Genomic DNA, 15,669 nt, shown 5'->3' with positions numbered 1-15,669 from the left:
TTTTTTGTTATTACTAGATTACACATCAAAAATTTTTAGGTCTTAGGGTCTTAGTAAGGGATAGTAATCCTAAGATGATGATAAAGTAAAATACAAGAGTTAAGTTGCTACTTTGGCTAGTTATAGTATTAATTTTATATGGGGATCTAGTTTTTCAGTTTTTGAGTTTTGAGTGTTTTGATCGGATTGATAATTTTCTAATAAATTTTTTTGGTTTTTTGATTTGTTTTCAGTTTATTCAGATTCGTTAGCTTTGGTGACGACTATCAAAAACGGAGAGATGTATTTCAACAAATTAGGAGTGTTGTTTGAAGATGTTATAACTTTATTGTCTAAATTTCCGGGGGTAGTTTTGTCCCATGTGGTTCGCTCTGAGAATTTAGCGGCCCATGGCTTGGCAAAGCATGCTCTGCGGTTAGACGATGAGCTATCCTGGTTCGAGGAAGTTCCAGCGCCGGTGGCGGACGTAGGCGTCGTAAATTCATGAGTGATTCTAATCACTTTGTCAAAAAAAAAAAAAAACTTATTTAAAATGTAATCTTAGCTTTCTTTTTTTATTATATATATATATGAAGAAATCAAAAATAAATTAAATAATAATAGATAAATAAATCTAATTCAATTCTCTTATATTTTTTTAATTATATAAATTTAATTCAATATTAAATACTTATTATATTTATTAAGTTTAAATTCTAATATACCTAAATTTTCGAAAATTAATTTAAAATTAAATGAATATAAATTTTTTACGTAATTGTCAAGAACATAGTTTGGCATGTTTACTTAAAGGGAATGACAATTAATAGTATGTTATTGATTCTCATATAATTATTTATTAAATTTTGGAAAGGGAAAAAATAATGGGACCCACACAAATTAGGGAGAAAACAAAAAGAAAGGTTCTTCTCCAATTTTTATAGGAATACATTTCCCTTTTATACGAATCGGTTGGATTTTTTTAATGCATTGTGTGAAGAAGCGGCGGCCTGCTGCTCGGCTATTATGGTGACACTAGACCTCAGTGCCAAGTTTGTTATTGTGGAGAATGACTCGAGTGTGGTGATCAATGCGCTTAATGGGAAGGATCCTCATTGGGCTCTTAAGAATTATCACTCCTTTTGTATTAGTTCTTCTCCATCATTTTTTAGTTGTATTTTTTTGAATATTGAACATGTAATTTTGCGGTCCATAATGTGGCCAAGTGAGCGTTTGCTCACATAAGATTTGGTGATATCACAGTCTCTTATATTCTGGAGAATCTTTTATGTAATGACCATGAGGTCTAACTATTTATTATCTTATAACAAATACGCTTTTCTTAAAAAAAAAAAACTTAATTTATTTTAATTTTAATTTTATTAATTAAAAATGAAGAACATAAATATGCCCTTTAAAAATATATAACAAAAAATAATTAATATTCTAATAATAACAATTTTGTCAAATTAAAGTATTCCGATTATCTTTCCTAATTATGTAAACAAAATAATATGATTCTGGTTTTCTTTCTGTATATATAGTTTAGTAAATAGCATAATAAAATATTGTTTCCGATTATTTTCTATTTTAAACCGATTCATTTCTCTCATTGATTATTATGATTCCAGTTACAGTTTAATAAACGCGTCATAAATGTTTGGACCCTTTCCATGGTGAGATTCTATTTATAAACTGTATCATGCATTGTGGGCTCGGATCCTAAGATTTTATTTATACAATAATAGCCCATTGATAGGGAGTTTACAAGGCATTTATTGAGTGTAATAGACTTTGAATGAGTCTCAATCCTTGAAAGTTGTAGCTATTACTACTCATTGTACTATATTGATAGTGCCAGCACGTGTGTGAACTGTTATTTGGAGCATGAGAAAAGGTTATGTCAGAATAGTGGTCGTGATAATCCTTAAGGAGGTCACACCTTTCTGTCGTGAGCCTTTTCCTTAGATTTTTTAGGATCATGGTAGAGGTGTGACATGTATACACCCTCCGGAATGATATACATTGCCAGAGGGAAATTTGATTTTCTATACTTACATATATTTAATATTTTATTTCTAAACTAATACATATCATCATTGAAAATATATGACCACTTTATCTAAAACCTAAAAATACCCCTCTCATATTTTCCATATTTTTTTTTAGTGCAAAAACATAAAAAAAAAAATTGGTAGTCCGATGGGGTCCGATGGTAGTCCGATGGTGGTCCGATGGTCACCTGATGCTACTTTTGTATGTACAAAAACATAAAAAAAAAATTGGTAGCAGATTTGGTCCGATGGTAGTCCGATGGGTGGTCCGATGGGTCCGATGGGTGGCCCGATGGGTGGTCCGATGGTGGCCCGATGGGGTGGCCCGATGGATGGTCCGATGGGTGGTCCGATGGTGTAAATGGGGTGATGTAAATGGGGGTATTTTAGGGATATCATAAAAATTGTCATATTTTACAAATATTAGTTATTATTTGTTTAGAAAAATTTTTTTAACTAAATGTAAGTATAAAAAATCAAATTTCCCTTGCCAGATTACTCTTCAATTTCCATTTTTGGATGAACTCTTAGACGATATCTGCTTGACTCGGGGTCCCTTGAGAGACCTTAAGTAGGTTCTAAATGCTTTGAGGGATACCCTGTAGCTTCTGAATGTTTTGAAGCATACCTGGAAGGATATGTCCTATCTGGATTATACGGTGTTCAAATTTGACAAACACTTTAGATCCTTCTTTGGGCTGAAGATGGGCCTAGTGCCTATTAGGCCTTCCTGAGAAGGCCACATTTTACCTAGGCAAAAACGCAAATAGCAATTATATTTTATATTTATATATTTTTTTGGTAACTATCTTAGTTTAATTGTTAACTTTAATAAAACAAATTATATAAAAAAAAATCTAATCAAACTTTATAAAGATAAAGATAATATACCATTTACAAGACTAAAATACAATACAAATATGTTTATTATAAATGTACTATTATTAAACTGTATTTTTATAATAATAAATTATATATATCACATGTTATTTAACTTGATTATATATATTTATCTTATATTAAATATTATTTAAAAATAATATTCAATAAACATATAGTTTTTTAATAAATAATAATTAAGAAATTAAATATTATTATAAACGTGTGATATATAAATTTATTATTTAAAATTTAAAATTCATACACTTTTATTTTCTGTTAATTTTTTATTTTGGAGTTATAGAGTCATGTTTTGTAACTAATGGCAGATTCAAAATTTAAGTTGAGAGGGGACAACACTTTTTTTTTTTGTAAGTGCGGGGACGACACTTTTTTTGCAGAGTGATAGAATGTCATTTTTTTTTCAGGTGCAAATTCGTATTTCAATATAGTAACAATAAAAATATTAAGTTTTAAAATTCAAATACTAAAATAAACCTATTTTGTTTTTATTAAGATTAAAACTCATGAACTCCATGTATATTAAATAACTTGAAACATATATTGTCACTATATGAGTACCCCTTTGTCTTTAGCCATTTTAGTACCATGATATTTTAAATTAACACTCTTCGTACATTAAATCATCATCATTCTCCATGAGTTTCATTATAGTTGCTGAGTAATATATATACCCCTACCATTGCGTGACTAAAGATGTTATCTTAATTGTGGGATTTTTGGGGTCTTGAAATAATAAGAGTAGAAAATATGTCCCTTGTGAAACAAACATCAACATATTTATTTTTTTTTTTTTTGAAAGAGAGGACATCGATATGCCGTGACGACAGAAAAATCATCAGCTCTGCATGCAATCAAGGTGAACAAGCGGCCATTCTTCAAAGAACGGCTCAACCCGAATATTCTCTATAATTATTCTTTCTTTCATTCCAAGATATTGCTAATTCATCAAAGAATACATATATATTATATAAGAATGGAATGCAACATAGGATTGAAAAACAAAATAAGTAAATGCAAAAAATATTGGCCTAACTTTGTTCTGTAGCTGGATTTCTTCGAGACAACGAGGACGGGCCAGAGCTATCTTCTTTCGCTGCAACTGGGACTGCGAACGGCTTTACCGATAATCTAAGAGATTCGGGTCCTTCTGCTGCAATTCTTTTGCATAAGGAGTCACAATTACTAATAACTTCTGTTAACCTTCCTTTAAGCTCCCCAATCTCAACCTGCAGTGAATTAACTGTGTATATTCCAAATTTGAGATGTTGCTAAGACAAACCGAACCAATAATTCCGAGAAAGAGATGCTCAACAAGTACCTTCTGATAAATTTTGTGTAGTAGTTTTCATTGCTGAGACCGAGTAATTAAGACGTTGCAAGAGTTTAATAGCCAATGCATCTGCAACTTCAATCTTGTTCTCTATCTCTTCCTGTTTCGATTTGTATGAAATATGAGCCAAAATACACAATACACTAATAAGAGAAACATATCTATATATGTATAGTAAGAGAAACCTGATTTTTGCTAATTTCTTGAGCCTTCTGCTCATGGTAATCCCGGTACATTGAGAAGAGTTCTAGTAGCACTTTTGGATCAACAGTACCTAAATGTACCATTAAACATAGACTTAGAGTAACCATTATCATCCTCTCAAGTTCTCAAGAATCAATTTTCATGTATCTGTAATTTTTTCTTGGACCCAATTGGCCAATTAAGCCAATAATTGAAAAATGATTATTCAATGCAATGGGGAAAAGAAAAATTCCATACTTGGAGCTGATGGCTTCCTCACTAGAATGTCAGTCAAGCTAGTCTCGGTAGGAGGAGTCGTCAAAATCGGTGTTGACTGCAATTGAATAAAGCAAAGAACATTAAACGATAATTTAAACCGAAAACCCAGAACCCCATGATAATTATAAACCTATTATGTTTGTTAATTGATTGTTTTTGGGAAATTGACTAGGGCCAAGTAAGAAGAAAAACACTCACGATTTTGAGTGATTTGAGCCGCTGTAAGATGGGATCGGCGATTTCTGATTTCTCAGATACAGTTGTGATTTCATCGATTGGACTCTTCAAGCATGATCAATTGGTGCTTTAGAATACAAAATTGGGAAATTTTAAAGGGAAATTGGACATAAAAGAAAAAATGAATTCGCCATAAATACCTGTGAGTTTGAAAGAATAGATTCTGAGGCGCCCATCAGTGGAAACAACACTGTTTGTCAGTGTGATTCTATCTGCAATCTTAGGTTGTTGCCAACAGATTAAAGAAGGAAAAAAAGTGATTTAATAACAAAGTCAAAACATACAACTACACACGGGCAGCCATTAGACAGACAGTTTGGTCTGTGTAGAAGCTATTCAGAGTGCAGAAAACTTTGCTTCAGGCTTTGGATTGGTTGTGGAGGATTGCAAGAACATTCTTAAAAATCTTTTAAATGTTTCAGTATTTTTTGTTAAGCGTTCTGCGAATCGTGCCGCGCATTTTATTGCCCGACATTCTATTTCATTAGCTGAACGTATGTTCCCTATTAATAGTGTTCCTTCGGAGTTGATGTCTATTTCTTACGAGCGATTGCTCAAGTTAATAAAGAACACTTCTTTTCAAAAAAACAAAAAAACATACAAAGTTGATACATAACAAAACTAAATCTATGTTTTGGGCGCAAAACTTGACAGAGGACAGAGAGAACAGAACAAGGCCATCCTATGTTTTGGGTGTTCTAAAAAACAGTCAAAAGAATATCTATAAAGCACTATGTTTTGTTTCAATATGAGCTTCAAAGAATTAAACAAAAAAAACTATAAATCAGGACTGAGAAGAGAATAAAAAATGTGCCAATTTATAACTTGCAGATCCAATGACTGAAAATCATTAGCCATCACATATAACAATGCTGTTTATCTATTTTAACATTTCTAATAAGATACATAAAAATTATTAGCAATTATTTGGATGAATCTTCATACCACATTCATACTGCTCAAATCTAAAATCATAAAAGATCCCAAATTCAGAGATAAAAACCTAGCAAAATTGAAAGAAAAAAATTTCCATTCTGCTTGACCCCATAATGAATCAAAACTTTATAGACAAAACTCAAATTCTCTATTAAGACAATGGATTGCTTAGAAATTTCTCTAATAAACAAGCCAAAAACCAATTATCAACAACAAACAGTACATATCAGAAAAACACTGAATCAGTAAATTGGGTTAATTTCTTCCAAAATACAATAATTTAAAGCCCTGAACTGCATGCAACCCTTGAACAAAAGAATTTAAACATATATACATAAATACATATTTGATAAATATGAAAGAAATAGAAAAGTGAAAGGTCTAGTACAAATTCAAATGAATCAATCACAGACCACCAAAATAAACAAGCCATTGAAAGGAAGTGTACAGAAAAAGAAAGCATTTTTCAGATAGAAAATAAATCCAACCACCTTAATAAACCATCAAAATTACATAAAATTGAAGGAAAACCCAGTACAGTTCCAAGTGCAAAGAGAGACCCAAAATGCAAACGATGAAGACCCATCAAGGGAAAACGCCCATTGCAGACCTTAAAAGATGAAAATTGAAAAGAAAAGAGAAAACCCAAAAGAAGTTTACCTGTTAATTTGAAAGAAGAGAAGCTTGAGCGTTGAGGGAGAAAGGCACCATTAAAATCAATGGCTTTAGAAGAAAGAAAGGACTTCATAGATATATTAGTTTGATAAATTAATTAGAAGAATTATTTGCTTATTTTTGATAGAAACGATATCGTATTGGTCCATTGATTATGTCGTTTATATGTTTATTTATTGTCGTTTTTCTTTCGCTTATGTTTAATTAAATACTTTTTTTAACTGCTAAACATCTCTAATGATAGTATTTTAGAGAATATTTGATGAGATAAAAAAGTTAAAGTATCTCTAATGGTAAAATTTTAGAGGATGTTTAGTGATGTAGACATATTATTATGTGGCAAAATATTGAGATGTTATATCATTGGAGAGAAAATGATGTCATTCTTAAAATTCATGCTATTCATTTTTTTTAATAAAAAATTGAAGCTAAAATGTTATTGTAGCTAAAAATTAGGATACATATAAATAATAATTTGTGAGATCATAATTATAGTATTTTTAAATAGTGTTATACATTAGAGTAAAAATGATGTGAAAAAAGAGAGAAAATAAAATATTATATTTTTAGATTATGTGTAAATTTTTAGCATCCTTAAATGATGCTACTATTGGAGATACTCTTAGGTGGCAAAATATAAAAATATTCTATCATTGGAGATAAAAATTATTAGGCTAATTAACATTTTTTGTCTCGAATTTTGACATGTACCAAATTATATTCATGAACTTTTTTGGTCGTTAAAAATTCTCTCTAAACTATTGAGATTGTTAGATTTAAGGAATTTTGTCTAATTTTAGTAAAAAAATTCTAACATGGATGAAAGTTCAATGAGCATAATTGAATAAAATTAGATAAAAGTCCTTAAATTTAACAATCTCAAGGAGAATTTTTAACGGCCAAAAAAATTCAAGGAAGTACATGTTAAAAGTCGGGAGAAAAAAATCCTAATTAACCAAAATATTATTCTTAAAATTTGTATTGATACACATAATAACATTGATGCTATATTTTTTTTAAATAAAAAATTAAAGATCTAATATATATATATATATAATAGCTTAATAAAAAAAATATATTTATATATATCATAATTATAATATTTTTAAAATATATTAGAGTGATTTTAGAAGTAAAAATGTCAAACATAATATACAAGAAAAATAAAATAAAATATTATATATTGAATGATGTGGAGATATTTAATATTTTTAAAAAATATTGGAGATGCTCTAAGAAGGTCATATATATTTTTTTAAAATGGTACAAAATATAATTTATTTTTAATCGATATAAAAAATATAGTAAATTTAGAATCGGATTCTATATAATTTAAGAAAATAATTTTAGAAAAGTATTAATAAAAAATAATGTATTTAACTTTAATTAAGGATAAATAGTTTTGGACACTTCTAGAGTACACACCCCTAAAACACATATATTGGTGTGACCCCTTAATATTGCAGTGTAATTCGTCGAAGTGTTAGGATACACTGTATTTTTGTGGGGTGTAGAACATTAAAATAAAATTACTATTTTCAAATTTATTATTTTTTTTTTAAAAAAAAATGAAAATACTGAAATCTAAGAGTCATGGAAACTGTTTCATTTCACTTAATTATCTAATCAACTTGAATTTTAAAAAATAAAATAGAAGTGTAACTTTTTTCTTCTTCTTGAGAACTTTGAAGTAAGAACACCATTGTTCCTACGTCCACCCATCGATTCTAAACTATCTCGTCTCCCTCTTTTTACATTTTTCATATGTGGGGCTTTTTCTTAGTGCTCTTTGGGCAATATTATGGATTTTGAGCCCAACAATTTTTTTTGTTTGGGATTTGAAGAATATATCTTGATTCCCTTGTTAATCTTTTTGCTGCTGCTATACTTGAAGTATTCAATCAAATAATACACATACATGTTTATATTGTGTTTACGCGTAGTAATTTTTTGATAGCATGTTTTCAATCGAATTAGAATTTCTGCTGTTAAAAAGAAATTGGAGAATTTAAATTGATGGATGCCCTAAACTGGGTTTTTAAGATAGAGGGTCAATCAATTGGAGAGTTCTCGAAGGAGTAAATTGTTTACTATGGGATTGAAGAGGTGTTGAGACGAGGTTGAAAATGGTTATACTTCGTAGACAGGTGTACCAATAATAAGAAACTTTATGAGTCACACTGGTGCACCCTCTTTTTAACAGCAGAAGATCTAATACAACATGTATCACATAAGACTAGTCCCACAGAAACAATAATAGCCAATAACAACAAAGGATTTTGGACGTACCCGTACTTTCAATTTTGGGGTGTTTATTGTAGAATTTTCCAATAGTTTTTTTTTTTATCAAATTTAACTTATGAAAAAAATAGTGACTATAAATACACGGACACCAATACAAATATACAATATTTCGTCGAAGACAAAGATTTGTGTTTTGATCATCTCTTCTCTTTCTTTCAATCAAAAATCTAAACTTGTGTTTCACATTTTCATTATCATTACTCAACTCCCTCGATTTTCGTAACTAGGGTCTCCGGCAATCATCATGAGAACTCGTAATGGCGCCAATCTTAAATCGCCAGCTCCGAAGAAGACGCCACCGCCCAAGAAATCCACCGCCAAACCCACTCCGACATCTGCCGAGGCCGGCGCCGGCTCGTCCACTCCGGAAACTGGCCAAACCAAGCGTTCGCCTTCTACCAGAGGTAGACCACCGATTAAGAAGAGGCAAATCGTAACCACGACTGATTCGAAACTCGAAGAACCATCTGGTAAATAAATGTTTGAATTGTTTATTTGTTTAATTGATTAGAGAACACGAAGATTGGAATTGGTTTTGATTAAATTTCTGAACTTTGATAGGTTTAGTGAATTCCATATAATTAATAGGATTTTGAAGTGATTAATTCGGTTTTGATAGTTTGATGATTTTGATTAGTTTATTTTTTTTATCTTGAATGAGAAGGTACGGAAGGTGAAGAGATTTCTGCTGGTGCTATTCAAGTGACACCAGATTCGAAGGTGGGTAGAGTAACAAAATCAGTGGCGACCAGAACATCTGGGAGGATTAAGACAACTACTGTAAGAAAAGGTATTTCTCCACAGGGGTCTGGTGTTAGGGATTCCGGGGAGGCGAATGTTGAAGAGTCTAATGATGAAGTGGGGGAAGCCTTGGTCGTGGGAAGTACGGAGAAGGAACCGAGGGAACCCACTGTAGTTATAGAAACCCAGGTAGTAGAGACTGTGAATGAGGAACCGAATCAACCCGGTGCAGTTTTAGAAACCCAGGTTGTAGAGTCTATGAAGGAGGAACCGAATCAACCCCGTGTAGTTATAGAAACCCAGGCTGTTGAGTCTATGAATGAGGAACCGAATCAACCCCGTGTAGTTGTAGAAACCCAGGTTGTTGAGTCTATGAAGGAGGAACCGAATCAACCTGGCGTAGTTATAGAAACCCAGGTTGTAGAGTCTATAAATGAGGAACTGAGCCAACCGGCAGTAGTTGTAGAGTCTACAAATGAGGAACCGAGCCAACCCACGGTAGTTGTAGAGTCTATAAATGAGGAACTGAGCCAACCCGCAGTAGTTGTAAATGAGGAACCGAGCCAACCCACGGTAGTTGTAGATTCCCAGGTTGTGGAATCTATGTATGATCATGCAGAAGAAAATAAGGAACCAGTTGCTGAAGATGTCGGTGAATGTATTTTGAATGAGCAGCACCCAATGGAAGTAGTAGTAATTTCTAGTGAGAACTCTGTAGAAAATTTGGACAAAAAAGAGCTTACTGGTACAGAAGGCACTGTAGAACTAAATAACATAGCGTGTTGTGGCAGAAGGGATGAAATAGAAGGGGATGCAAATCAACAAAAGTCAAGGGATGGTGGAGTTAATGAGCAGCAGGATGTTGGGCCTTCTAATATGGAGGAAAATTTCACAGAGGTTATGCAACTAGAAGATGATAAGTCGATAAAGGAGGCTGATATTGAGCCGATAAAGGAGGCTGATACTAAGCCAATAAATGAGGGTGATAATGAGCCGATAAAGGAGGCTGATACTGAGCTGATAAGTGAGGGTGCTAATGAGCTGATAAGGGAGGTTGATTGTGATCATGAAATGGAATATGGAGAAAAAGTTGATCTTGGAGAAAATGGAAATGAAGAGCTTCAAGAGGATGATGTTGATGATCATGCTGAAGAAGCCAAGAATAAGGAAGAGGAACAAAGGGAAGTGGCTGCCATTGAACAAAGGGAAGTGGCTGCTATTGTTAATGAGCGCAGGAGTCGAAAAGAGCGTGAAGTATTTGTTGGTGGGTTGGATCGTGATGTTGCGGAGGAGGATGTGAGAAAGGTTTTCGAGAAGATTGGGGAAATAGTTGAAATTAGGTTGCACAAGAATCTTTCAACACATAAGAATAAAGGATATGCATTTGTTGAATATATGAAGAAGGAGCATGCAATGCGAGCTTTGTCAGAAATGAAAAATCCAGTTGTATGCATCTGTTTTACCTGTTTTCCTCTAATTCAAAAATTTAAAGGTCTTGTTCTAATATTTAAAATTAATGCAGATTCATGGACAGCGATGTGGGACTGCACCGAGCGAAGACAATGACACATTGTTTCTGGGAAATATCTGCAACACATGGACCAAGAAAACAGTGAGTGACTAGATAAATAATTAAAAACTTAAAAATTAATTTAATTTTCTAGCGAGCATTTGATCTTAGATTTATGTTTAACCTTTATTCACACGGCATGTCAGATAAGTGAGAAGCTGAAGGAGTATGGCATTGAAGGTGTTGAGAACATTACTCTTGTTGCTGATGTTCAGCGTGAAGGATTGAGCCGAGGTTTTGCTTTCATTGAATTTTCATGTCATGCTGAAGCCATGTCTGCCTACAAGAGGCTTCAAAAACCTGACGTTGTATTTGGCCACCTTGAGAGAACTGCAAAAGTTGCTTTTGCTGAACCTTTACGTGAGCCTGATCCAGACGTCATGGCCCAAGTTAAATCAATATTTGTTGATGGGCTTCCACCTCAGTGGAATGAACACCAGGTAAGGGAACAATTAAAAGGTTATGGAGAAATTGTACGTGTTTGCCTTGCTCGAAATATGTCTACAGCCAAGAGAAAAGATTTTGGATTTGTTGATTTCTCTACACATGAAGCAGCCGTGGCTTGTGTTGAGGGTGTAAACAAAACTGAGTTGTACGATGGGAACTCAAAGGTATCAATTTTGGAGATATTGGTTTATTAGAGATGTTGAAATAAATGTACTTTGTTCATGGGAGGATCCCATATAAATACTATGTATATGTATATATATATTTATTCTTGTAAAGAGAGATTGTAATTTCTTTCAAACTTCAGTAGTTCAATATAATTCGCTTTTGATGATATATAAGTCTTGTGTTTTGCAATACAGGTAAAAGTAAAAGCAAGACTCTCAAATCCTATGCCAAAAACTCAGGCTGTGAAAGGTGGAATGTGTGGTGGATTTCGAATTGGTCATGGTGATGGATATATTCCTAAATTTGGTGTGTTCATATGTCTATATTTGCTTATTTATGGTGTGGTAACTCAGCAATGGATAGTGTGTCATGTCTTTTTTACTTGTTCTTGCAGGGCGAGGTAATGGAAGAGGTGGGAATTCCTTTAACAATGCAAATTTTCGCAGGGGTTCTCATCGTGGTGGACGTGGTCATCCGGGCATGATGAATTTTCCTAATGAATATGGATTTGATAAACCACATGCTGAATTTCATGGGAGGCAAAATAATGGACGAGGTTATTTTTCAAATTTTCTTCTAATTATCATTTATTTTTAATTGTTCTTATCTTCTCTATTCCAATTGTTAAATGTAAAATATTCAACCATTTTAACAAGCCTAAACAAAAATAGGTGGAAGGAGAGGTTCGTTCAGAGGTGGTAATTACCCTTCTGGTAAGTTTGCTGGACGTAATTTTGATAGACCATGGCCTGCTGGCCCCGACAGAGAACGAGAAATGCACTATCCTCCTATGAGGCAGCCTTATCCTCCACAAGAACATTTTGACAGACCTTTTCCAGGAAGTCACTTTGATGACCCTTATTTTTATGGTGACGGTATGCGTGGCATGAAGCGGCCATTGCATATGAGGGTAAGTTTTCTATTTTGCTTGTTAACTTTTAGTATGGTTTATCTTAAAATCCATTGAATCTTATGATTGGTACTATTCTCCTGGATTTAGGACCCAGAACCTGATTTCGTGGAGCCAACTGGAATTCGCCCAAGATTAGATTATGCTGATCCAGTAGCTCCCTTTCGTGGAAGCCATTATCATGGTATGGATTCTACTCTGATTTGACCTTGAGTATCTACTTATGAATACTGTCATGTACACATGTATTTATATATATATATATCTCTTTATATATGTTCTAATCATTTATTGTTCTTTTGTATTTGTAATTAGATACTTATGGACCCGGCAGCAGTGTCTATCCTCGTGATTTTTATGGCCCTGATGTAAGAAATCGATGCATTTAATGATCTGATATTCCAATGATTTTTACTGATCTCTAATTTTTCAGCTCCCCTTGCAGAATGCTGGAGGTCCTTATCCTTCTTACTATGGAGGTGACCCCCCTCCTCCATACGGTCGTGGCTACTACTATTAATCTCGAGAACTTTGGTATTAAAAATTACTTTGCAATGGTTTTGATTTTTGATAAATAATTACCCATCTTAATGTTTTAAAGGTTTTCATATATTTTGTGTGTAGGTGGACATGAAAATGCAGAGAAACTTTTCTGATGGAGGCTTGCTGTTTGATAGGAAGCTGAAGTTCCATATCGTTTCCCTTCTTACTCCTTGCTTTTCTCTAATTTCTTCTTCCTCATGGTTTGCTCTTATATATATTTTCGATAGAGTATCCAGAGTTTGTAGAGTTTTGAGTTAGGTTGTCTTCCGAGTTCTAAGATTCCTAATTAAGATGATGATTTACTTTTCGTATGATGGAGAGATACAGAGATGCCCCCTATACCCATAGGTATGAACAGGTTGATGACTTGAGTTATGAGTTATTGTGCATAAGTGCAGATTTCATTTTCTGCTTTATATAAATTGTTGGTATGGATCAATATTTCTTGATGATATTTAATCTTGTGATTCAAAAGAGACAAAGTGGGGACTTACTGGAAGTAAAAGGTTTCAGGTTAAGATTATAGTTTTCCTATAGAGATGGGAGACTTTAGTTTACTTATTCAGATGGGGGCTTCTCTGAAAAATGATATTGAAGATTTTATGGAGAGAATGAAGTTGCAGATTTGCAATGCAGGGTGTGTATATATATAAATATATATTATGAATTTCTATGTTAATTTAAGGCGATAAAATGCACGATCTTGCAGTGTTCTGGGATATTTCTTTTGGAGGTGTATAATAGTTTCTTTCCTTTTTAGAGGATATTTAGTAGGAATCAAAATTTGAACTTTTCAGGTTTTGTCATGCTTTTTCTTTTTAAGGAGTAGAAGTGATTAGGCTTGTCAAGTATAATTTAGTCAATTATGCAAATAAATGTTGGGGAGACTGTTATATCTATATATTTTCAATGGTGTTCATCGAGATTTTGATTCCGGATTTTAGTTGATACAGTTTGGGTGAGACTTATGTTTAGGTTTGTTTTACACACTAGAGTTTTATCATATAGATAGAGGTGATCAGTTTAATTTTACAACTTTATTTAGGTGGACTTTGTTTTAGTAACATGTAACATGATTCTTGATTTATTTATTCTGGAAAACAAGTATAATTATAGACTAGGTGAAAACTCTAGATTTAATCACTCATAAAAAAATACTATTGACATCTTGGTAGTTGTTATTTAAGAGGATTTCTCTAACCCAACTTCTAATATGTGGTGAATAAGAATGATCTAGGAACACTTTGAACATAGAATTTTATGGTGTTATGTAGTTTCAATTTCATGGACCAGATGGCTGATATGTGAAGTTTGATGATATGTGGTAACCTGCTCTTTTACTTTCACTGTCAGTTTCTTGTACTCAAACTATAGAGATTTTTGTTATCTTATACACATGTATGTATATATAATCACAAATGTTGTACTTGGCTCTTTGTAGTTGATATATGAAATCTAGTAAATACTTTGTGTATTTGGAATCACTAATTGAAAATGTTGTTGCTTTTTAGAATTTGGTAACTGAGAATTTGAATCTTAACAGTCATTTTTTTTTTTTGTTAATAGTGCCAATTAGTGTGCCGACCGTTGATTCACTTCTAATTACACTCATTTATGATCAATTAAGACCAAATGACACTCAGGTTGTCTTCTTGCTCATGGTTTTACCACATGATCGTAAGTAAACCTTAACAATTACTATTTATGTTTTATTAAAAAAATGATTTGATAAAGTTTCATCCGCAGATAGGATAGTGTTATTTATTTTTATTTTTTTTTTGAAAATCAGCGTGGTTCGACCACACGATTGTAAATCTAAATTGTCACTATCTTCGTTTTATTGAAAAAATTCATTGATAAAATTTCACAGGACCGATTAGATTGTTGATCTAGTTATAATTTCATGATCATGGTTTCACCACACGACCGTAAATCTAAATGATCATTATTTATGTTTATTTAAAAATAATTTGATAAAGTTTCATCAGATCGATTAGGCCATTAATTTAGTTATCTTTTTACTCATTTATGATCAATTAAGATATATTTAAAAAGATGATACTCCAATTGTTTTTATGATCATGGTTTCATTACATGAATGTAAACCTAAGCCGTCATTATTTACGTTTTATTGAAAAACTAATTTCATAACGTTTCATTGGACCGATGAGCTAGTTATATTTTCACTCATGTAAGATCATTTAAGATATATTTGAAAAATATTACAATCTGGTTGTTTTTATAACCAGTTAAACCTAAAAAATTCTTGACTGTAGTGATTGTTTTTGACCTTGGCAAATTTTTGACAGATTCAATCTTTCTTGGATCAACCATAATTTTATCTTTACTGACAATCTCTTCTAAAAATGACTTGAGATAATTAAAATTTACACTTTAAACTTGGCATAGA

General features: G+C 32.4%; 2 protein-coding genes across 6 annotated transcripts; one reads left to right on the top strand and one right to left on the bottom strand.

Annotated features, from left to right (window-relative positions):
• Positions 1 to 3,835: 3,835 nt before the first annotated feature.
• LOC133037396 (uncharacterized) lies at positions 3,836 to 6,698 on the bottom strand. 4 transcript variants are annotated; one of them, XM_061114607.1, is made up of 7 exons: positions 6,562 to 6,698; positions 5,106 to 5,184; positions 4,927 to 5,010; positions 4,708 to 4,783; positions 4,452 to 4,540; positions 4,255 to 4,366; positions 3,836 to 4,162 (listed from the first exon to the last, which is right to left on the bottom strand). In XM_061114607.1, the coding sequence occupies exons 2-7, from the start codon at positions 5,139 to 5,141 to the stop codon at positions 4,158 to 4,160; spliced, it is 402 nt and encodes a 133-aa protein (XP_060970590.1). In that variant the 5' UTR covers positions 5,142 to 5,184; positions 6,562 to 6,698; the 3' UTR covers positions 3,836 to 4,157. The 4 variants fall into 4 exon arrangements, with proteins under 4 accessions (XP_060970590.1, XP_060970587.1, XP_060970589.1 ...); XM_061114604.1 differs by having other exon boundaries at positions 3,836 to 4,176; positions 6,562 to 6,695; XM_061114606.1 differs by having other exon boundaries at positions 3,836 to 4,176; positions 5,106 to 5,177; positions 6,562 to 6,628.
• Positions 6,699 to 8,951: 2,253 nt separating this feature from the next.
• Positions 8,952 to 14,042, top strand: LOC115712511 (uncharacterized). Of its 2 annotated transcripts, none has more exons than XM_030640797.2 (11): positions 8,952 to 9,350; positions 9,545 to 11,067; positions 11,144 to 11,233; positions 11,338 to 11,802; positions 12,001 to 12,112; positions 12,201 to 12,362; positions 12,478 to 12,716; positions 12,807 to 12,900; positions 13,032 to 13,084; positions 13,162 to 13,250; positions 13,341 to 14,042. In XM_030640797.2, exons 1-10 carry the CDS (start codon positions 9,125 to 9,127, stop codon positions 13,234 to 13,236), a joined length of 3,039 nt encoding a protein of 1,012 aa, XP_030496657.2. In that variant the 5' UTR covers positions 8,952 to 9,124; the 3' UTR covers positions 13,237 to 13,250; positions 13,341 to 14,042. The 2 variants fall into 2 exon arrangements, with proteins under 2 accessions (XP_030496657.2, XP_030496656.2); XM_030640796.2 differs by having other exon boundaries at positions 8,953 to 9,350; positions 13,150 to 13,250.
• Positions 14,043 to 15,669: the final 1,627 nt, after the last annotated feature.

Source organism: Cannabis sativa, chromosome 4 (assembly GCF_029168945.1).
Source record: "Cannabis sativa cultivar Pink pepper isolate KNU-18-1 chromosome 4, ASM2916894v1, whole genome shotgun sequence".
Taxonomy (NCBI): Eukaryota; Viridiplantae; Streptophyta; class Magnoliopsida; order Rosales; family Cannabaceae; genus Cannabis; species Cannabis sativa.
This window is presented reverse-complemented; position numbering and strand designations above follow the sequence as displayed.